We start from the raw sequence: 11000 nt of genomic DNA on the forward strand, positions 1-11000 counted from the left end.
AGGTTTGTCTAACAGATCGCATTCAAATCTAATTTTCAGAAAATTTGGAGTTACACACTTTTCTGGTTTCACCGACGATATGCAATATTCAAAAGCCACATTTTATCGTCTAAAATATGTTTATTTTTATTTTCAAAATTATTTTTTTCCAAAAAATATTTGGTATAGAAAGGTATGATATCTCAAAATCTTGGTGGTTAAGAAAACTTATGGTTTTTGAAGCAGATTTGAAGTAACTTTCAGTTTTCGACTCCTGATTCGTTTGAACAAATAGCAAAATATTACGGAAAAATAGTATTTTTAGATCAAATGTCAAAAAACATTTAAATATTAGTTTTTGGGACTTTATATGTAGCTAAAATTGTGATGAGCAGAGCTCAAAAACTAAACGTGATGGAAAAAATCTGTAAACTGTTTTGAATTCAGCACACTCAAGTTTATTAAAATCACCTTACAGAGTTCTTGCTCCCGACTTTTTTTGTTTTTTTGCCGACCAGTGTAATTAGTGATCCTTAATATAGATATATTGAGTAAGTTTCCTATTTGTTTGTATATTTGAGTGTTTTGTGTGTAGGCATTACTACTTTGAAGACGCTAAAAAGATAAAAAACATAGGAAAAGGCAAAAAAAGACAATAACAAGAGAAAAGGCAAAAAAGGCAATAACGAAAGAAAAGGCAAAAAAAAGGCAAAATAAAATACATATATTTGGCACGAGGGGAACGTGAAACGTGTTTGTTTTTAATCTATAATGTCGTACGATTAAGCAAGAAAAAAAGGCAAATTCCACAACATCCTATCCCTGTCTCAATAAAATTGTACCAGGCACAACAATCTAGCTTATCAGCTAGTTAATGTTGTCTACCCCTCGCTTCTTGTAAGGGTACAACATCACCCAACTGATAAACCCAACTGTTGTGCCTAACCTGAAAAGAAAATAAATAAATATGTATTAGTCATAAAAAAAACATTTCATCTGTCATGGAGACATCCTGAAAATGGTGTTGATGCCACCAGTGACCAGTCTCAATTGTTTCCACGAAAGAATCGATGTCCAGTCTTCATCTGCCAAGTTAAATCGGACTCGCCGATTAACCCGAACAAATTCATTATGAATTGGTCCGTGTGTCACAAATGTCTTTGAGTTGACATGATATGTCAAGCCAAGGTGTACGAAATATAAATGTGTTTTGCCTTCGATCGCCCTGTCGAGCTCGAAAGGCATAAGTCGTCGGATACCACAAACTTCCAGGGAATTTTTTTTATAAAAAATATTTTTACCCGTATATTTGTGGATTCTTTCCATCGGATGTCTGAAAAAGCATTCCATTCCCGACATGTAAAGCATTTTGAAATAAGCCAGCGATTTTAAAAACATTGTAAAAAAAAACACACAGTTTTAAATTCGCTTAACGCTTACTCAGAAAATGTGCTGTTGTCGCTTTCGCTTCTAAATAGAAACTGATTTTATTCTGACTTCTGAGTATTCAAAACTTATATAGATTTCTATGAAAATCATAGCTTACGATGCGATACTAATGGAGTGAAAATTAGTAAAGGATTCTAGTAGAAAAGTCAAATACAAGTATATTTTACCATGGGATGGGGGGGTCTATCTCCCCCCGTTTAGGAGGGTTTGGAACTTTCATAAAAAATGACACAAAATAAAAAAAAAATATTTAAAAACGACGGCAACACCAACAGTTATGAATGATACCATTTTCAAAAGCCAGAAGTGTGATTTCAATCATAATCCAGTCAAATAAGGGTTTAACCTCGGAATGAATGTTAGTAGAAATTTTTTTTGCTGAATATCTTCCTTTTGCCATTCTATAACATATCTCAAAAGTCTAGAAAAATCTCATGTCCGCTTGTCGCGATTTCAAGGTCAAATCGCGAAATGCAGATTTTCAAAATTAGCAAAAATAGGCTATGGTATTATATACACATATGATACATGATTTCAAGCTATTTTTTAATGCTGATTCCAAAAAATCAAAAATCAAGACAATCTGACGTCTCTGGAAAAAGTTATACCTGTTTTTCATCTGTCAACTCATATTATTATAACAGTTGCAAACTTACTGCCGACAAACCCTTAAAAGTTATGGTAGATGAACCAAATTTTGCATGAAGATTTTAGAATCCATCATTATTAAAAATCAAAACAATCCATTACAAAAAATATATATACCTACGAAATAATGGTATTTTTTTATGGAGCGGCAAATTTTAGGATATGCACTAAAGAAGATTCTTGTTCATCTAAGGAATAAGTGCTAATAGGCTAATTTTTTCATTTTAATCTTTGTTTGGATATTCTTTAACTTCCCTCAAAAATCTAAAAAAATCTCATGTCCGCAAGTCCTAATTTTCTTGGTTTGAAAATAAGGTGCATATTTTAAAAAATTAATAAGAAAAGTTTAAATTTGTATATGTATACCAACATAAGCGACATGATTTAAAGGTATTTTTTAACACTTATTCCAACAAAACTCACAAACAAGTCAACCTGACCATCCCTGAAAAGTAATGCACCTTATTCATGTTGATCTGACACAAATATCTGAAGTGAAGTTTTTCGATCTTTTAAAATCTGCACCTTATTTTCAAACCAAGAAAATTAGGACTTGCGGACATGAGATTTTTTTAGATTTTTGAGGGTAGTTAAAGAATATCCAAACAAAGATTAAAATGAAAAAAATAGCCTATTAGCACTTATTCCTAAGATGAACAAGAATCTTCTTTAGTGCATATCCTAAAATTTGCCGCTCCATAAAAAAATACCATTATTTCGTAGGTATATATATTTTTTGTAATGGATTGTTTTGATTTTTAATAATGATGGATTCTAAAATCTTCATGCAAAATTTGGTTCATCTACCATAACTTTTAAGGGTTTGTCGGCAGTAAGTTTGCAACTGTTATAATAATATGAGTTGACAGATGAAAAACAGGTATAACTTTTTCCAGAGACGTCAGATTGTCTTGATTTTTTGGAATCAGCATTAAAAAATAGCTTGAAATCATGTATCATATGTGTATATAATACCATAGCCTATTTTTGCTAATTTTGAAAATCTGCATTTCGCGATTTGACCTTGAAATCGCGACAAGCGGACATGAGATTTTTCTAGACTTTTGAGATATGTTATAGAATGGCAAAAGGAAGATATTGAGCAAAAAAAATTTCTACTAACATTCATTCCGAGATTTACCCCTTTTTTCTCCTTATTTTACTGTATTATCAATAGTTTTTGAAATAATCGATTTAAGAGTCAAAATTTTGGAAATAAAAAGTTTAAAAAATTACATTGAATACTATTTTTGTAAGCATTTTGTTGATTTTAATACAATATATCATTCATAACGGTATGTGTTACCGTCGTTTTTAAATCATTTTTTTTTATTTTGATCGTTTTTATTTTAGAAAATTGCCCCTCACTCCTGAAATTTGAACAATTCCCAAAAGCCAAAACCCAAATCCTTAAGCACAAATTCACCATATTTCGAATTATATCTTAGAAATTAAGTTTCTTAGATATGCCTACTCGAAATATGATGAATCTTTGCTTAAGGATTTAGATTTTGGGGAGTCTGAATTTGGTCTTGGAGATTTTACATTTGGGCATTCTGTTTTGGAGATTTTGTGTTGGGGATTTTTAATTCGAGGCTGATAGCTCATTATTTATTCTTGGATTTACTGTTTAAATACATACCTTACTTTTCTCGTTTGTATCATTATTTTCGCAACTATTACAAATTTGCAGTAATTAAGTTTTCAAAGGATCTGAACTTCAATAGCTTTCCTACCACTGTTCTCTAAGCTTTTGTAATTAGGTTTGAATTGTTCCAGCGAACTGCTGGACACCAAACTTCCAGCCCATTGCTTATCGACCTTCAATCCGTTTTTGTTTTACTTCTGTTTTAAGCAGCAATAATCTTATTAATACATAAATAATTCACAGTTGTCCAAATAAATAAATTTAATATTCAAATTTAACAATGAAATTTTCTCTCTCTCTCCTCCATTTAGATTCTCCCTTATCAAAGAACACTTAATTGAATTCAATCAGCTAGCTATGGCCAATGCTGAAGGTTCTGACAATATGCTGAATCGTGTTATGCCAAAAGACAACATTGGCCTGGCAGCTCTACTTAAAGTTAAAGAAAACGCTTGGGATTCAATGAGCGATGTCAACCAAATATCACAACCTTTGTTAGTTTGTACGGCGCATATCCATTGGGACCCAGAATTTTGTGATGTCAAACTTATTCAGACGCTTATGCTGAGCAACGAACTGAAAACCATTATCGATGAGGCGAGTCATAGTTTTCGACCGGGACACAAATACGATTCAAATAGTGTTCAACTGCTCCTATGTGGTGACTTCAATTCACTACCCGATTCGGGTGTAATTGAATTCTTAGGCAAAGGACGTGTCTCAATGGATCATCAGGATTTCAAAGAACTTGGCTATAAACCATGCTTGCAACGTCTATTATCGAGTGACACTAGCGAATATACTCATTCCTTTAAATTGGCATCGGCATACAGCGAGGATATTATGCCACATACGAATTATACATTTGACTTTAAGGGAATTATCGATTATATATTCTACACAAAAACCGGTATGGTGCCTCTAGGTCTATTGGGCCCGGTGTCCAACGACTGGTTAAGGGAGAATAAAGTCGTTGGTTGTCCACATCCGCACATCCCATCTGATCATTTCCCGCTGCTGGTCGAATTGGAGCTAATGCATACAGCCAGCCAACAACAACCACCAAATGGACTCATCAATCGGCGGTAGCAATAGAATCAAATATCTGTGCCGCCTTCTAGAAAAACCTATGAAGTTGTTGTGAACTGAAATCAAACACATACCGCCAATTTTTTTAAATTACTTACTACACACAAACACAAACAAATAAAAAAGAGGGGAAATACATTTGTTTTCCCTTTTTTTTTTTGAAACACTATCATTTTATTTTTTTATAAACAAACAACAAATCAGTTCTTCTCGTCATGTTCATTTTTTTAAATTCTCCACAACCACCTTCCCCTCCATCCCCTAAAACACCTACTAGACAAGGAAATTTCTTATTAAATTCAGATTTTCTTTATTAAATTCGATTTTTCATAAAAACAAAAGAAACAGAAAAAAATATACGTGTAAGTAGTTTTTTTAATAAAAAACATTTCAAATCAAACAACCAACAACAGAATAAACAAAAAAATAAAAAACAAAGAAAAATAAAAAAAAAAAAAAATCGTCTATCCGGGTATAAGAATAACATTTTTACAAATTTACACAAATTTTAGAGAAACAAAAAAATAACAAAAAATTAATAAAGAAAATAAGTAATATATAAATGCAATTGTAAAATATAATGAACAAAGTAAATAGTGTATTTTTATATAGACCAATCAATAAAATCAACTCATTAATTAAAACAAATCGACAAATAATAATTTCATCATAACTCTAAATTTAATTAATTAGTTGTTCTCTCTGTTCATGTATTTTCTTTATAATTGCACTTTATTCGTAGGGTTTATATAGTAATTTTTTTTTTAATATTATTTTTAACTTTCTTTTTCAATAAGTTCAAAGAAATTAAAATTAAATAAAACAAAAAAAAGATACATACTTTAAATAATATTAAATAATTAAATTAGTCAAAACAAACAAAACATACTTTTAGATCAACTATGGTTCTTATTTTTTTTTTATATTATTGCTCGATTCATTATTAGCAGCATACACTCCCTCCCCACACACACAAAATTGACAAATTATGTAAAAAAAAAACGAATTTGTGTTTTTTTTTCTCTTCATACAAAAATAAAGTCCTTTTTTCAGTTCATAAAGTCATTTTTAATAAATAACTAACAAAAACAAAAAAAAATCAACAAAGAAATTTGTAATATGTACTGTTAATAGTGGCAATTGAAAAAAAAAAGAAAAATAAACAAAAATCGTTAGAACTTAAAAAAATATATATTAAAACAAATAAAGAAAAGAAAAACAAAAAAGCAAATAAAAAATAAAATAAAAGTAAAAAATATAATTAAATTAATGCAATTTTTATTTCTTCATATTTTCAGATATATCATTTTTTTTTAGTAAATTAAGTTACTTAATTGTAATTAAATGTAAATGCATTGCCAATATTTAAAAAAAAAAGAAACAAAAAAAAGTAAAAAGATAAAAAATCCATGTAAATTATTTTCAAAAACCCGACTTAAAATACCAAGAACGTACTTTCTCGAATTTGTATTATATAAAAAACAAAAAAAATTCAAACAAACCAAAAGATTAAAAACTATTGCGTTTGCGTTTGAGTAAATTAAATTTATTCAGTTTCTTTTTGTTTCAGTAAAAAACAGTAAATAACAATAATAAATAGAAAGCTTTACAAAAACATGTTGCATGCAAGTAATGAAAATACATATATTCTTTCAAAAAAAGGTAAAAAATTAACAATAAATTGGTTCTTCTTTATTTTTTTTTTTTATTTAAACAGATACATAATAATTAAATACTTGCGAATTTATATAATATTTTTTTTTTTAGTTTTAATGAAATACATGATGCATATAACAATATTTTGTTTCATAATTTTTTTTTCTTTTCCTGCAAGAAAATAATAATTAATAATAATAAAAAAAAAAAAAAACAAATTTGAAAAAATTAAGGAATGTTTTTATTAATTCTTCAAAAAGAAGTCGCCGAGATATGGTACTATATCCTGAGTTTATAAGCAAAATGCAATAACCTTTTTTTAAGGTTAAATCATTTTGATGATAACACTGGAACAAAAAAAGGGTTTAAAAATATACGTATCTCGCCTTGTAGATATTGTTGCACTGAGTACTAAAAATTCCGTAACACACCAAAATTTGGACTTGAGACAAAAAAAAAAAAACGTTTTATTGGACCTTCGTCCATTGCAAAAAAATTATTTTTGTAATTTTTTTTTTTATGTTAAAATTTTTTAATTTGCTTTGGAAAAAAATTCATATCTTTTCAACAATGTAACAATGATGTATGAAATTTCGTATAGAACTGTGGGGATTGAACGAAACTTATCTGTTAGTTTTGTACTTAAATGTTTTTATTTCTGACTTGTTTGAAATCGTTTAAAATATTTATCTTAGTCAATTCTCAACCGATTTCACAAGAAAAACATATCGTTTGGTTTAAAAATAAATATTTTTAATTATATGTACATACCTATTTTTAAAACAAAATGTTTTAAAAACATAATTTCTTCAAGAAGAAAACTAGAAAACATTGAACAGACCGAAAACCGTATCACCAAGCGCTAATAAGTCTGCTATTACTCGATGATTCATTATTTTTTAAACAAGGGCATTATATTTTGGTGAAAAAGTTTTTTTTTTCCTCATAAGATTTCTGTAAAGTTTTTAAAAATGCATTTGCTCAGTTGTAAAGCTTTTTCACTTAGAACAACGTAAGTTCAAAAAATTACTGTTGGGTATATACTTACAGAGATGCTTGCAAAAGTAAATTTGGTAGAATTCGGTCATTTGAGTAACTTACGTGTGTAATTCCCTTCCAATCAGGCCTATTGATAAGTGAATAAGATTCCACAAAAAAAATGCACTTTTTAATTGAATCATTTATTTGCAAAACATGATAAGTCCATGATTTTTAATTCTTCAGGAGAAGAAAAAAACGTTCCATTTTCTTTTGATATGCGTAACAAAATGTATAAAAAATATATTCTGTAGGACTCTTGCCCAGCTACAAAATACCGTTTCGTTTTTAATTTTTGGAGCGATAGTTCAAAAGATAAAAAATAAAAACGCTTTTGGACTTATCATACTTTGAAAATAAACGGATGTGAAATTAGTTTTAAAATGGATATACAATTTTGCTTTTAGCCCCAGTCTATCAAACAATTGTATTAGAGATTAAAATACAATGTCCGGAGGTCCGGACTACTTATTTAACTTTAAAGTAGCTTTAAACTTAAGATTTTCAATCATTAGTCGAATATAGCATTTACACAAAAAGAAGCTGTTGTTTATTTTCAAAAGATGATAAGTCCGGGACTTATTCTGTTTTTGATACTGAAAAAATATTTCGCGTAGCTGTAAAATCGGATATAGATGGAGTAGATACTTCATATTTTGAAGACAGACGTGGTTATCCCTGGAGTACAAATTTAGTCAAAAAAATGAATTTTGAAAAAAAGTGGACTTATCATGTTTTGAAAATAAATGGTTCAATTGTGAATTCGGAGTCGAAAAGTACGTTCCAAAAATGTACCTTTTTCTGATTTGTTTTACGTTAAGTGAAAGGTTGTTGAAAACATTTTTCTTTACTTATACTTGGTGTCGAACAAGAAAACAGTTAAGTGACAAACGTAAATTTAATTCGGGTCACTTAACGAAGTCGCAATCGTTTTTTTAATTCTCGGCAAACAAAGATATTTCGGTTAAAAAGTTTTTAGGGAAAAATGAAACTTTTTTCGTTTAACCCTTAAATGCATGAATTTTCCAATTTTTACAAAAAGTTACTCAAATAATTAAACCTTATGCCAATAATACGGAAAAATATTTAAAAATATTTATTTCGCAAAATTTCTCATAAAAATGAGAAAATGAGCATTTTGTTGCTCATTTTTTATACCCTTCAATAATTCTCTTGCATTTCAATATTAAAAAAAAAAAATTGTCCGTATTTAATAACTTATATAATTATTCTTTTTCATATTTTTGAATTACAAAATGACGGCTTAAATTATACGTTTTCTAATTTTCAAATAGGTAAAGGTTGGGTTCCAAACTTTTCGAAAATAAATTTTAGCCGAGCAAATATTTTTATTTGAATGAATTCAACCGAGTTATCAGCCCTATTCTGCTATCCACCGAATTGAATAATCTCTAAAAATTCACCAATTGCTATTCAGCTATTCATCGGGGTGAATCCAAACTTACGTCGGTAATATCAGTAATGTTGTTCGGTATACCACTATTCACGTGAATGAACTCGCTCCATACATTTGCAATCCGCTTACAAAATGCTGCGGATCTGTACATTTTACAGCCCTATTCTGCTATTCACATGAATCTCAGATCCGCGATTCAAACGTTCGATTCACTTTCGTTCTACCTTGTCATTCTGCTTGCCATCGGGTGAACTGCATTATATCATACTTCTATTTGACGTCCACATGAACTCTAACTTTAAAAAAATGGCGACGAAGTAAATTGAATGAAAAATAAATCTTTTTTGCTGTATTTTTGACATAAACAAAATAAAAACAAACAAACAACTAAAAAATACTAAAAAAATTAATTTTAACGATGGTGAATTTATTTAAAAAAACTAAAGTGTACAGATCCGATATTACCGACGTGATTTTGGATTCACCCCGATGAATAGCTGAATGGCAATTGGTGAATTTTTTAGAGATTATTCCCCCCGATGGATAGCAGAATAGGGCTGTTAGTTAAAATATATTCACCGTCGTTTAAATTATGTAAGTAAAATGCAATTTTTCATAATTTTTATGATGTACTTTTTAGTATGTTATATTTCTTTAAAGGCTTGGCCACACCGGAGGGTATACGGTATAGCGGTAACGATATTTGTACTAAAAAAATTCCACACCTGAACGTTGATGTGTCAGTTTGGAATTTTTTTCATACAAGTACCCTCACCGCTACCCGTACCGCTATCGCATACCCTCCAGTGTGGCCAAGCCTTAAATTTACGTCGTAGTCATTTTTTTTTAAGTTGACGTTCACGTGGACGTCAAATAGAAGTATGATAATGCAGTTCACCTGATGGCTAGCAGAATGACAAGGTAGAGCGAAAGTGAATCGAATGTGGGAATCGAATCTGAGATTCACGTTAATAGCAGAATATAGAGCTGTATGTGCAGTTTCAGCATTTTCGTTTCCAACTGAGCATTTCTTAATTTGTCAACTTGTAATGAAAGAGCGAATTGGAAGAGTTTAATAATTTTAAACAAAAGACTTATGTTTTTGGAATTATGAAAAGCTTTTTCACAAAAAAAAAAAAAATTCGAAAACCAATCTGGCAATATCGATTCGTGAAAAGTCGATACATAACTCTCACATGGATAAAACTGGTCGAGAAACATTGTTATTTATGTTCAAAAGAAATTAATTTCAAATTATTTCTACCCTCGTGACTTTTTTTAAAATATAATTCCTGAAAAAGAACGTAAACACGTTCGAAACGTCCGTTGACGAAAACCTTTATAACATGCAATACAGATTTAAAGCCCGCTTAGGATTTAAGAAATTAATTTATTTTTGTATGAACTTCGTTCCAATTGAAAATATTTCTCGACCACTTTTCTTGAAGTGAAAGTTACCAGAACGTTAGGCATTCGTTTCAGAGGTTTATCCGGTCATTTTCATTTATTTCCTAATAAAAAAAATCGAAAAATATCAGCCATGTTTTCGTGAGAATTATATGCAATAGCTGTGTTCACTGACGCTGTGCAGGACTGTTCTAGCAGAAATATAGCTTTTTGCTGTTCATTGAGTTTTTTTCTGTGCTGAACTGTTCTAGTTTGCTGTTCATTGACAAATCTAGAACAGTTTAGCAGGTGGCCATGGCACAGAGGAATAGGTAGATGACTTCAGATGGCTCAGAAGTTTTTTTTTCTAAATCGCCAGCTTAACTGAAGCCACCTATGCGATAATATGAGACAATTCTCAACTATATCTCCTCCTCTGTGCCACGTAGTTCTATGTTATATTTTCTTTCTTTGTGTCTATCCGTCTCTCTCTTGTGTCATTGTCTTGTGCTGTCTCAGCCAAATGGCCTTAGTTGCCGCGCTGTGTGTGTCAGTACTTCGTACATTTATGTACTTTGTACTTTGCATATAATAGCTGGGTTTTTTGTTTATCTATATAGATTTTGTGCAAAAAACGACATCGAGATTTTTGAAATCCATGCAAACATTTGGTACCACTGTACATATTCT

At 30.1% G+C, this 11000-nt stretch overlaps 1 protein-coding gene across 1 annotated transcript in view; it reads left to right on the forward strand.

Moving 5' to 3' along the window:
* LOC129913880 (CCR4-NOT transcription complex subunit 6) overlaps positions 1-5457 on the forward strand; it is a 60245-nt gene extending 54788 nt beyond the window's left edge. Inside the window, exon 9 of the mRNA XM_055992843.1 lies at positions 4036-5457. Within this exon, the coding sequence (XP_055848818.1) occupies positions 4036-4813 (778 nt within the window). The 3' untranslated portion in view covers positions 4814-5457. The remainder of the gene's footprint in view (positions 1-4035) is intronic.
* The last annotated feature ends 5543 nt before the right edge of the window (positions 5458-11000 follow it).

Source organism: Episyrphus balteatus, chromosome 3, assembly GCF_945859705.1.
Source record: "Episyrphus balteatus chromosome 3, idEpiBalt1.1, whole genome shotgun sequence".
NCBI lineage: Eukaryota > Metazoa > Arthropoda > Insecta > Diptera > Syrphidae > Episyrphus > Episyrphus balteatus.